General features: G+C 38.2%; 2 protein-coding genes across 3 annotated transcripts; one reads left to right on the forward strand and one right to left on the reverse strand.

Annotated features, from left to right (window-relative positions):
* LOC109821827 (AP-1 complex subunit sigma-1-like) lies at nucleotides 1,628-6,090 on the forward strand. The gene is made up of 8 exons (XM_020387982.1): nucleotides 1,628-1,802; nucleotides 2,747-2,846; nucleotides 3,134-3,242; nucleotides 4,431-4,522; nucleotides 4,628-4,736; nucleotides 4,829-4,864; nucleotides 4,949-5,035; nucleotides 5,811-6,090. Exons 1-8 carry the CDS (start codon nucleotides 1,628-1,630, stop codon nucleotides 5,880-5,882), a joined length of 780 nt encoding a protein of 259 aa, XP_020243571.1. The 3' UTR covers nucleotides 5,883-6,090.
* LOC109820062 lies at nucleotides 6,947-12,503 on the reverse strand. Of its 2 annotated transcripts, none has more exons than XM_020386123.1 (8): nucleotides 12,165-12,503; nucleotides 11,365-11,562; nucleotides 11,172-11,285; nucleotides 10,944-11,102; nucleotides 10,486-10,588; nucleotides 9,232-9,350; nucleotides 8,599-8,775; nucleotides 6,947-7,928 (listed from the first exon to the last, which is right to left on the reverse strand). In XM_020386123.1, exons 1-8 carry the CDS (start codon nucleotides 12,342-12,344, stop codon nucleotides 7,224-7,226), a joined length of 1,755 nt encoding a protein of 584 aa, XP_020241712.1. In that variant the 5' UTR covers nucleotides 12,345-12,503; the 3' UTR covers nucleotides 6,947-7,223. The 2 variants fall into 2 exon arrangements, with proteins under 2 accessions (XP_020241712.1, XP_020241711.1); XM_020386122.1 differs by having other exon boundaries at nucleotides 10,944-11,071; nucleotides 11,141-11,285.

Raw genomic sequence — 12,776 nt, forward strand, 5'->3', positions numbered from 1 at the left:
CGTCCGTTTGTTCTCCCGGCACGGCCCGACGCCGAGTTCTCAGTCGCCGTGCTCCTCACCTGCGCTCAGATCCGATCCTCGCCGCCTCCTGCCACGGAGCAGTCGAGTATGTTCGTTCGCACGCAACCCCGATGCGCAGAATCCCGATTCGTTGCTCGGTGTCGACTGAGTATAATTGTTAGATTGTCACACGATATTGCATATAGAGACTGTGGGCCTTTGCCCTAAACTCCTTATTCGCTTACAAGATATTTAGAATGCTCAGTGAGCCACATAGTTGAACTGAGAACTATACAACGGGTTATAGAACTTGTCCGTTTCTTCGCGCAGTCAATACTCTGGCACTTGTGACCGTGTAATCAGGCACCTCCAGAACCATGTGCGGATTGGTAGCGGCTGGGTCTCTAGTGCATGGACGCTTTAACTTGCGGACCTCCTGTTCTGTTGATCTATCTCCTGTAGTTGTCAATTGGTCTCGTCCGTCTCCCGCTGATTGAATTTCTACCTCTTGGACTCTATATGCCGCAAGTAGTTGAAGATTTGTAGCTTCACCATGACTCCCTCTGTCGGCGATCTCCTCAGCTGGTCAGCAACCAAAACGAATGGAACGGTCATCAACTGCAACTTGTTGCTTCCCGCGGTCATGAACTACTCACAGGCCGTGACGCTGTAGACGTTTCCAGCTTTCGTGGTAGCGAAGACCAAAAGGTATCAACACTGCGACAACTTCCTCATCCAACTTCAATTTTGGCCTTTTCCTAGCGAGACTCTAGTTGGCGGTTGCTGAACATGCTTGAGTCATTGATGCACAGTGTGTTGTCTTACTGCACGTACATTCGCCACTCTGCAGATTGGAATAACCGCTTCATCAAATAAACTTTATTTTATGGCTAATAGGCTTCTGCATACATATTTGATGAGTGTGCTATATAGAGCCCGCCCAATGGTCTTTGTTCCTTCGCTTATGGTGTAACGTTAATAGTTACGAGTTAGTGTCAATCTGATAAGTCCGACGGGGCTTGTCTGTCTGTCAGAAGGCTTTCCACATCATCTTGCCTTCATTGAGACTCGTGGTGTCTCCCTGAAAGCGGGTTATAATAGATCTTTTTGCCGTACAGAGTAATCCTCTATCCTGCATCTTCAAAAATCAGAAATCCTTATTTCTATCAAAGCTTCTCTCAACTCACATTTGCCTTCATCCTGTTCCGCACTTCGAATCGTGAGCTTCCTCCTGATCATCTTCAAGCTCTGATGACTAGTTATTGGGGAAACTAATTAGGGAGCTACGCATCTAAACGCCTTAAGAGAACAGTCCAAGAACAGCTGGTTGTAGTAAAGAAAAGAGACACTCTAGGTATGCTTGGATTTATTTTCTTAAGCATAAGAATGAGGTATTTGAGACATTCAAGAAGTGGAAAGCAATGGTTGAGAACAGGACGGGTAAGAAATTGAAGACACTGAGATCTGATAACGGTACAGAGTATACAGATGGTGCTTTCAAGAAGTTCTGTGATCAGGAGGGCATTGTTCGTGATGGCAATGTTTGAGGATGGCGACGACGATGGCGGTTGTCATCACCGAGGGGCTCAACGTGGCTGTTGGCATACCGTCGAACATATAGCGTGCGATGGAGGCGTTGGTCGTCAGAGGGCAGCGGGTCTGGACAGCGAGCAGGGATCGGCGTCGCTGCTGCAATGGAAGGCTCGCACGGTTGGAGGAGCGCCGACGAACTGCAGAGGAGGAGGACGGAACTAAGGTGGAGGCTCTGGTGGATCTGAGCGACGGCGAAGTTGGGACTGACGGTGAGGAGATGGAGTTGAGGGTGGCGCGGTTGAGGGGTGTTTGGCGTCGAACTGGTCGGAGTTGGGTTTGGTCGGATTGGAGCTTGGTGGCGTGGGGAAAAGGAGGAGGTCGGCTTGGTGGTCGGTGAGGTGGAGAGGGAGAGACAACGAAGAGAGAGAAGGGAGGGGGTTCTCTGACGGCTGGGTAACACCAAAAAAAAATAGAGAGAAAAGGTTTAAATAATGTATGGATTAGGGTTAGGAATTAATAGGTATTAATTAACAAATAAAAGAAATAAATAGGGGGAAAATAGAAATAAGTAGGGAAAATTTTCTTGTAAAAATTAACAATGATAATATAACAATAATAATAAATAAAACAATTATTTATTTGAAAGTTTTCACCTAACTATTTAATTTATAATTTTCAAAATCATTAATAAATATAAAAATCAGATTTTTAAATCATAGAAAATTCTAGAAGGCCGGAAAAATACAAATACTCTTTTTCAAAAATAATAATTGAATATTTTAAAATACCAGAAGATTTATTTTAACTAGTATCAAAATTTCATGGTCCTTACATATTTAGTGTTTAGCTATGTTAGATTAGATTTAGTTTTCATTCTCATTGTGACCATAGGTTGCACAATACAGGTACGAATACGAGATACAATAGTATGCACACACAAAAAAGTCATGAATATGGATTTTTAATGGATGCAACTATTAAATAATATTCTATAATATTTTGTGAAGAATCTCAATCTAATCACAAACTAAGTAGGAATTCATCATTTTTAAATAAGTTCATTACACTTTGTGTTTCTATTCTTCCTTATAGACCCATTTCTCAATATTCGCTCTCATTCTTTTTTATTCTTTAGTACTATGATACCATATTGCCCTTTTTATTGAATGCAAAATTTCCAAGTTATGTAACATACGTTCCAAGTGCCCTGTAGTGTTGCCCGACCCAACAAATTTTGTTAAGACTTCCAGTAAGACTGCTAATAACAATCTCAATGAGTTCCTGAGCAGCATGTGCTGGTCGGATCAGAGCGGGTATTTAAATCTTTTATGTTGTTAGATTGGTAGCTTGGATGTTTGCATTTACAACAAAACTTTATTTTTCAAAAGGCTGCCAACCATTAGGAGTAAGAGAGGGAAATTGTTGGCGTTCTCTCAGTCATTCTTGCTGCTCACAGTAGGGAGCGTAGATGCTGTAGCTTCTTTGACTTCGCATACATGATGATGATCGGACGTTAGCTTATATAACTCAATAATTCAAAATCAGGCAGTTATACCAATTGAAGGCTACTATATATCTGAAGCTGCCTCCAATACTAAAGTCATGTTATTTTCCTTTTCCAGATTCACTTTGTACTTCTAATTAGTCGACAAGGAAAAGTGAGACTGACAAAATGGTACTCTCCGTATGCACAAAAGGAAAGGTCCAAGGCAAGTAGTACAGTTTTTCTATGTCCTGTTAATACATGTACCGCCTCTTACCTTCATGGATCTTACTTTCTTCTCATAAAAGATGTTTTTATTGGCTTTATTGCATTTCTTAGCATAAAACTGGTATTCTTTTCTTGCGCAACATGGATGTGGGTAGCCTAGTATATCTTCTATGTAAATATTGTTGTTTTAATTGTATTCTGCATGTATATATTTTGTAAATGATGAATTTCTTTCTATAAACACGCAGTTTCTCATCTTTGATTACGAGAAAATGCAACTAGTAAGTGGTAAACTATTACTCTATTTGTATGGCACCAAAGTTTGTTCTGTTCAAGCAACTCAAAGGCACTTCTAAATTCTCTATCAATCACTTAGTTCTTCAAGCTGCTTTGATTAGGTGAGCACCTAGGCGTTCTAGGCACATTACTAGATGTTAGGCACCATCCAGTGCGCGTAGAACCACCTAGAGGTTTCTAAACTGCTGTTTAAAATGTAAACAATAGGTAATGACTTTATTAGCAACTGTTATTTCTGCACCTGTTGTGCATAATTGCAATTTGTTTATGTAAAAACTCATACATTGTAGTCTATGGCTTGCGAGAAATGCAACTATCCTATGTAGGTATTAAGCACTATCCTGTGTGTCTAGAGCGGCCTAGTGCTTTTCTGGACCACTGTTCAGAAATGTAAATGATGGGCAATTAATTAATAAATTGGAACCTGCTATTGTCTGTATGTATGTCATATTGGGATTTGGATGCTTACCATCAAAGGCAGATGTACGTTATTTTGTATCGGGCCAATGTTCAAAAGTTCATTATATGTTTATTACTTACTCTGATGTTTATTGCTTATGGTTGAGGCTTATCATTATTATTAGAACCAATGCATCTTACAGAATCCTGTTGTTGATATGGATTATTATGAGGTTGATGTATATGTGCTTGAATCTGTCTTATGGTTTTATGATTGGCATGGATTGTTAACCTTTAAGGTTTATCTTCCATGTCAAACATTTAAGGGCATTTGACAGAGTTGGTTCTTTTGATTTCTCCCAACTCATTTATTTTCTAGCCATGGAACTAGACTATAGCATTTCTCAATTTGATACTGCTGGAAATTTTTTGTCAATAGCCTTTTTGTTATTTTTATTTTCGTCCTAATGTAATTTACGTTCCTGAACAGGTTATCCGAGAGCTTAGTGGAGTTATTCTGACACGAGGTCCAAAGCTCTGCAATTTTGTGGAATGGAGAGGCTACAAAGTTGTTTACAGAAGGTAATGCATTACAGTGATTGCCATAAATCTGTTTGCATAGTTGCTGTGAATCATTTCCCAATTCGGATGCAAGTTCTTTTTATATTCTCTAAATATCATCTACAGATATGCCAGCCTTTACTTCTGCATGTGCATTGATGCAAACGATAATGAGTTGGAGATGCTGGAAATTATTCATCATTTCGTTGAGATATTGGACCGTTATTTTGGCAGTGTGAGTATATTATCTTCTGCTCGAGTAGACTGTGTAATTAATAAGAAATTCTAAATTGCTTTTTAGATTATCCTCTCCATATTTCCTTTCAGGTGTGCGAGCTGGATTTGATCTTTAACTTTCACAAGGTATTTATTTTCTGTGGTNTACAGACCTCAAACATTTTCCATCTTCATTTTGTTTTTTAGCTAAAAAAAAATTAAAATTGGCAGGCATACTATATACTGGACGAGATTCTTATTGCTGGTGAACTTCAGGAGTCGAGCAAGAAAACAGTTGCACGGCTTATAGCTGCACAGGTATGGTCAAATGCTTACCCTTCCGTTGAGGATGATGATGATAGTAATATGTACTTTGTTTTTTCTCCTAATTGGATATAATAGAGTATCTGCAATTTATATTTATGTTTCCCTGTAGTTTCTTGCTTATGCACATTTTTTTTATATGGCCATTAGTTTATGTTCTCTACAGATATGAGCTGAGTGTAAGTTATGATACTCTATTTTACTGTGATTGCAGTTCATTCTCAGTGTTTGCTTCATTATTCAGAGTTAGGAACCTCAAAATAACTTCTCTACATCATACTTGTTAAAGAAATCTCTGAATTATTATGCAGTGGCAGATTTATTTATAATAACGTTTCAAAAGAAACAGAATTTGGAATTATTTGCTTGGACAAACCTACTAATTTACAACTGCCTTTTAACTGATATATTATTCATGCAATCCCATGGTATGATAGTTGTGGTAACTTTTGCATATGCTCCGGTTGTTATGTAAATTCTCCCTGAAAATTTCCCCTTGATTAAGCCACATTTTTCGAAATTTGAGGCCGAGCAGATAATACTGAATATGTGTGACTGGCAATTTGCTTTGCTGAAATGAACTTCAGCTAGAATAATTATTTTATTTCCTGAGACCATATGACTTGTTCTTTTAATGATTATCCCGATTGTAGCTGATACTTGTACAATGGGATGATAGTGAGGTGAGGTGTCCTTATGCAAAAAGCTTGTGTATGTTAGCAAAAGTATTTTAACTGTGTAAGTATCTTAACTGTGTTTCTGCATGCAGGATTCACTGGTGGAGACTGCCAAAGAGGAAGCTAGTTCCATAAGCAATATGATTGCACAGGCTACCAAGTAGAATTCTGTTCCCATTGTTTTTGGTGATATCATGTGCGAGATGAAAATTCGTTGTATATGGTCTTCTGAGCTGTTTCGTGCACTGTATTTTTTCTTTCTGTAATGTTATAACAACATGATTGTTCTGAACTTGTTCTTCCTGCGTGAAGTTAACTGACATTTTTACCCCATCATTATTGAAAATTATCGAATCGAGAATTTAAAACTGATGAGCTCTCCTGCATTGATTCTCTCTCTCTCTCTCTCTCTCTCTCTCTCTCTGAAGGCCACAGGTGGGGAAACCACGAAATCCACAGTGCTTTTTAATGTTTAATGCGAGCAATCAATTTATTTCGGACGGCATAAGGGTTCAGTAATAAGTTATTTGTAAAGAGATGTAGCGTTTGATTTTGCGTTAGTTATTGAGAGCTCTTGGAGCTACCGTATAGAGAAGGTGTCTATTATACCCTCATCGTGGATATGTAGATTATCTTGTTTCCATTAGATTTTGCGACAAAAACTGCCTGTTAAGTCCTTCAGTACCTATTCTCCAATTATAAGATCTCATAGGTATGCCAGTAACCGATTTTTTAATTTTGAGTTTGATATATAATGACCAGTACATGTTCAATTCATATTTTCTTCATTGGATAAGGACACCCCAAGTAGAATACCTCTCTTAAAATGGAAAACTGAAGCTTAAAATATCTAAGTTTAGTTCTTCCGTGGGCACAGAAATTGCAAAGATACTCCATAAACTGTGACTGATCGTGGTACACAACGAAATGAAGGTATTATGTACTACAGCCGCTAATATCCCTTCGTTTTATTCTGGAGACCCTCTTGCAAAATACAGACGTAGAGATTCCAATTCATAACTTTCCACAAACATTCCACAACGGGAGGACGATTCACACTACAAAATCATATGATACATCATACACAATGATAATGTTCACTACAAATCATGTTGATCGCTAGATTACACATGTACACTACGTGAGTATCCTGCTAGTGTCAGAAGCGAACACAACTCGCCGCTCCTGTTCTTGTCATATCCAGTATGCTTGAGAGCAGACATCAAAGTTTAAAAAAAATATGCAATGTAAATTTTCTCAATTGGATAGACATATTAGAAAAGAAACGCATATGATACATCATGCACAGTGCTTATTACAAACTGCAGTTATCAGGACGAAACTTGTATATGTGTAACAAGATTTGCCCCAACCGTGGTTACATTGGGCAAAAACAGAACAAATCTCATTTACAGTGTAAGTGTTCACATAGCCCGCCAGCCGATCTCGCACTTCGAGATGATTCAGTGAGCTGTCATAAATCGATATTTACAATTCTTTGGACATCAGTATGCTTGTACTGTGGCACTTTCATCCTCTCCAAGCTTCTCAATCAATAGTTCCATCGTCTTCTTATACATAGGCATATAATGATCATTTATCATGGTTGGTGACAACCGAATCTTATTATAGAGATCTCGAGGGGTTTCATATATACCTAGAGTACCTTCCTCACCCACAACACCCTCGCTTGAATTAGCATCTTCCCTTGACGCTACAACCATATGCATGATCCTTCCAGGGGGATAAAATCGGTGAGTTTCCATTGAATCCAGAGTCGCAGGCTGCTTATTTTCTACAGCTTCTTTTAAAACCCCGGTCTCTTCTTCTATTATTTCCTTCACAGCAGCTGCTTCTTCCTTTCTAGCTTGTATATGTTCATCATGACCGTCAAGTTCCTTCTCCAGCTCAAACCACAGTTCACCCTCAGTCATATCTTCCGCTGTGGTACCGTTACCTACATGATTATCCTGAATGAGCTCTTCTTCTTCAATTTCCTCATCATCCGAGGGGGAATAAGCATAGTCTACTTCGTCAACTTTTGTCTCTCCATTAACCCTTTCAATTAGAAGGGAGTTGGAATTGTCCTGTTCAGCACTTGAAACTGTGCCAATAACACGTCGTCGAGCACCCATACATGACCAGGACGAGAAGGAAGAGCGACCCTTCGCAACAGCTTGTGCAACATTCTGTGCACGTTTCATCATGACCTGGAACAGTCGTAGAGAACAAAGTATGAGTAAGATGGCAAAGGAGATAAAAGTAAGATTTAGATTATGTTAGGAGTTCACCTAGCTGTAACATGCCCCTTTTGTGATAAAATGTTAGGGTAAATCAGTCCAATATTGACGAAATGGGGGGCCAACTGTGTGTTTCTAAGAGATTTGGGTTCTCTCATCTAACAACTAGTTTTTAAGGGTAAGGTTTCATAGGTCTTTTGCGAATGATATCAGAAGTCAGAACCAATCCCATCTTTTCAGCTGCGAGCAAGCCGCAGTGGCTAGTGACCCTTGTATTATAGTGTTCGTCCAGGACTAGTCGAGTACAAAACCAAAGGAATGACACTGAGATTATAATGTTCGATTGGGTGTTTGGGATTAGACCAGTGCAAAACCAGACCTGATGAGCGCAGCAAAAGAGTGGTGGTATATTAGGGCCCATTTATTTCCGCATGGACTGCATGGGGAGGTCAATTGTGGGTTTATGAGAGATTTGGATTTCTTCCATCTAACAACTAGCTTCCAAGGCCAAAATGCTTAGATGATTACAATGATAAAGAGATACACTTTGGTCAAGTAACTATATATAAAATATCATAATTATAAGTTGATATATTTCTGTTTGAGAGGATTCAATCTACTATCTAAACAATCTTCTTACCTGGGTACCGGTGGAGACAGGATGTAGAAGTGCACTGGCACCTGCAACCCTAGCTTTTGCACTGGAGATTGATGGAAGATGAGATCCTAATGCGGATGCAGATCGATAAACAACATTTAAGAATCTTGTGTTCTGTATTTGATCCCGCAGATCATTTAACCATGATGAAGCAGTCACCTGCGACAAAATAATACAAAGATAAATAGTTAAATACCAAAGATCCTTGCTAGGCACAAAAAAAAGTGGCTAGGCTTGATACTTTTGTTCTCATGAAACAATTAGATTACTTAGTCTAATTATAAAAATATAAAAATGTGTAAAAATGAAGTAAAATTGTAAACAACTTGATTGGTGTACGATACCTAAAAGCAGACTAAGTCATTTATGCAAGACACAATGACAATAACCACCATCAGAAAAGCCATTTGGCATCAGAAAAACCATATTACAGAAAATACATTTTAATAATAAGCAAAAATACGAAGGATCTGAAGCCTTAGACCCATAAAGTTTCAAGTATGAGTAAGAGGATGCTAAAGAACTGTATCACCAAGTACATGAATCAATATTTTGAACTGTAAAATTGGAAGAGGAAGAAAAAAGAAAACTTAAGGACCGGTGATTATGATGTACCTCAGAACGAAGATTATCGAAAGCAGCAGTTGAAAATGAAGGCACCAGATCAGAACCGTTGATGATAGTCGTAATGAAGTGTTTGCCCGACTCTGCTAAGTCCCAGGTCATGCAGGCAGCTTAAGAAAAACCAATTTTTTATAAGGTTAACGAAAACTGAGAGAGTCATGTGAGAAAAATAGCCTAGATATTTCAATATGCAATCAAAACAACTTAGGACAGACTGAAGTAGACATATCACTTACGAAAAAAATTGAACTCTAAAATCATTATATTAATTTAAGTTAATTCATAGAACATGCTTAAGATGCATCAGCTCAGTGGTGGTATTCATCTTTGCCAGTCCAAATTAGATACTTGCGAAAAGGATAATGTTTACAAATGAAACTCATCACAAAAAAAATTTTAGAATAAATCAATGTTCCTTCACAAGTGACTGATACTTAGACAACTCAAGCAGAGACAACTCAAGCAGAGAAAAGTTCACAAATCAAAGAACTCTTACAAGCATATATCCCACTGCCTCAAGCCAGTGGGCACATCTATTGAAATCAGCAGTCTATATAAACTTGAGAATCTGTCCCAATAAAATACAAGCTACTCGATAATACCATGACTTCATGATCAAGGACAATAACTTCGAGGATTTGAGGGGCCAGGGAGAAAAAACCAGGTTTTGACAAAACTATATGCCAAGGTTTTATTTGTGAAGGCAAAGTCTTGAATAGTTCAATGGCAATCCGATTGTTATAATCAAGTCAGTTTTTTCAAATCTCTCTTTGTCTTCGGCAAGATTAAGGTTCCAGCCTCAGTTACGTATGCTTTTGAGAAAATTATGAGACGTGTCTTACGGTCAGAACAATCTTGACCGAGTATCAGGAAGTTCACCAGGTGTTACTTGTAATAAGAGGTGTTACTTGCAAAGCAAGATATAAGAGTTTTCTCATTACTAAAATATTTTAAAAAAAATCTCTCAGTTTTAACGGATGTTGCGTAATTATTTCAAAATCATTTTAGCAACAAAATAAAAAGGCCGCCAATTATAAGTGACACCCACAATTTCCCAATTCCAAGAAGGAAAAAAAAAGCCTCAACTTGGATAAACAAAAACATGATTTTGGCAAACACTAGAGCTTGTATATCACACAGGGATTACCTATAAAAGTCACCTTCTCTGGATTTATCATTAGAAATGCAAAACCATCTTTTCAGCATTTTTAATCAAGATGTAAACCAGAATTTCAAAAGGAATACCTGGTGCAAATGCAATACACATGCTGGACGAAAATTCTTCACGTTCACGAAGAATGTATGTCAAAAGTGCTGCAGTGCCACCACCCAATGAATGCCCAATGATCTTGGAAAAAAAAGAGAAAATGATATAGTGAGGCCGTAAAAAATAGGATTAGTTATGGAGCACAAGCCTCCATAAGTATGTGTGACAATATTTTTAAATTTTCAATGACTTATTTTCCCAACCTATAGTTCAAATCATTAGAAACATTATAGTAGTTTTTATGAAATAAAGTAACACGCAAAGATTAAAATGGAACCATAAATTGAACACACAAACAAACGATAAGAGAAAAGGTACTGGAGCCCACTTACATAATTGAATGTTTTGCCTATCTGTTATTAATGCAGGAAACTACAAAGTTATATAGGAATGAACAATTTTAAAATTCAGTCCAGTGCAAAATAGAATCATCTACCTTGATATTGTAATCTGGATGTTGTTTAACCGCTTTAAGGAGGCAGGGAGTTGTACATTTAGCAATCCAGCGAGCTGCTGCAACCATCCCACAGTGTGCATATCCCAGAACTAGATTGCTGATACCACCTTCATGTAAAACTAAATGGTGGAAAGGAACCACTGCCCCAGTTGCTGCTGTCAGTGTACTGATACCACCTTCATGTAAAACTAAATGGTGGAAAGGAACCACTGCCCCAGTTGCTGCTGTCAGTGTATCTTTAATGCTATGAGTTCCCCGAATCAATAAGAGAAAGCTTTTGGAGCTTTTATCACATATAATTGTAAAAGCAGGTCTCAATAACTGCAAACGTTGAGAAGCAGTTTATAATGGCGATCTTCATCGGGGGAAGAACAATGTATGTAGTCAAATATAAACTTACGCCTGCTTTAGGCTCTTGAATAAGAACATCTTCCTTTGAAAATCCAGCAGAGTCTAAAAACACCAGAAATGGCTGCTTCGAGAACAGCCTACAAAAAGTCAATAACCTTAATAGATCAATTAACTCTGACATGATTTCAGGCCCTTTCAACTGCACACAATCATTTGCAGCAAATTCACATGCGATTTGTTGATTACCCTGAAACAGAAATATTCCTTAGTTCATTAAATCCGATTCAGAATACTAGAAACATAAAAGAAAAAAAGTGTCCAAATTCAAAGGCTAAGATGTTGATATTTTTCAAAGTACCCAACTACGACCAATGTTTTCAAGTTTAGTGGTCTTATAAACTTCAAAGGTCACATGCACAAGGATGAAAACTACCAAATAATACTGTGCGTGAATCACGAGGTTCAATGATCCAGTGGTCGATATTCTTTAGGTGCACATTTAATGTCATAGACTGTCCCACTGGATACTTTCTCCTCTTCAAAAGGATGTTTTTAAAGGTAGACATGAAAAGGTGAACTAATGACACTACCAAAAATATTCTTTGAAAATCTGGATTGATTTTTAGCTAAACTCGTATGAAGAAAGGAATAGGATAATTCTAAGGACACACCCTGATCTATAATTCCAATATTTTTATATTATCAATCAGCTCAAGAATTGCCAAATAAAACACAACTTTTGATGCCTACACTGAATTCTTCTGCAATAATTTTGGTCATCATAAGGAATTCATGAATAATTGCCGAAACCCAACCGAATCAAAACTCACAAGTTTCGAATCAACGAACCTGCCTCCTCATCAAATACTTGATCCCAAACGCCAAATCCCCAATCGGCCACTTCCCTAGCGTCTCCGAGTACGTATCCACGCCGTCGATCTCCGGATCGCAGATCGAGATCCGGCGGCCGATGAAGAGGTAGAGCATCACCGCGACTCCCGCCGCCGTCGCCATCGTCGCCGTCTCCATTGAGGATCGCGAGGAGAGGGAGCAATGCTTTGGTTCAATGGAGGCGAGAATTTTGCAATTTTTGCATTTTGTTGGGGTTTAAATTGTAAAATTTTATTAGTGGAGGATTTTGATGGAAACGTGGAAGGAGAGAGGCAAGAGTTGTGGGTTTTGAATCTTTCGATAGTTTTGTTTTGTTTTGTTTTCTTTATCGAGCTGCTGCGCATTGGGCTCTTGACTTTTAGACCTTATAAGGGTAATTATTTACAGAAATGCCAGCTGATTTTGTGGACTTTTGTTTGGAATTTGAGTGTCTACGTGTAGTCTTTAGCCCGACATAATATCAGACTGTCTTAAAGATTTTATGCTAATAATTCTTTTATTTTCAATTTTTTTATAATCTTAGTTTGAAATTTTGTTATCCACCGTAGGATGAAAGATTAGATCTTAAAC

Source organism: Asparagus officinalis, chromosome 8 (assembly GCF_001876935.1).
Source record: "Asparagus officinalis chromosome 8, Aspof.V1, whole genome shotgun sequence".
NCBI lineage: Eukaryota > Viridiplantae > Streptophyta > Magnoliopsida > Asparagales > Asparagaceae > Asparagus > Asparagus officinalis.

Bases quoted from the DNA above. Each gene is read 5' to 3' on its own strand.
- LOC109821827 (XM_020387982.1), top strand. From the start codon at position 1,628: ATGGAGGCGTTGGTCGTCAGAGGGCAGCGGGTCTGGACAGCGAGCAGG. The intron at 4,737-4,828 runs GTGAGTATATTA...ATTTCCTTTCAG, and splicing joins TGGACCGTTATTTTGGCAGT to GTGTGCGAGCTGGATTTGAT. The intron at 5,036-5,810 runs GTATGGTCAAAT...TTCTGCATGCAG, and splicing joins CACGGCTTATAGCTGCACAG to GATTCACTGGTGGAGACTGC.
- LOC109820062 (XM_020386123.1), bottom strand. From the start codon at position 12,344: ATGGAGACGGCGACGATGGCGACGGCGGCGGGAGTCGCGGTGATGCTC. The intron at 11,563-12,164 runs GTTCGTTGATTC...TTTCTGTTTCAG, and splicing joins AGTATTTGATGAGGAGGCAG to GGTAATCAACAAATCGCATG. The intron at 11,286-11,364 runs GTAAGTTTATAT...CAACGTTTGCAG, and splicing joins TTCAAGAGCCTAAAGCAGGC to TTATTGAGACCTGCTTTTAC.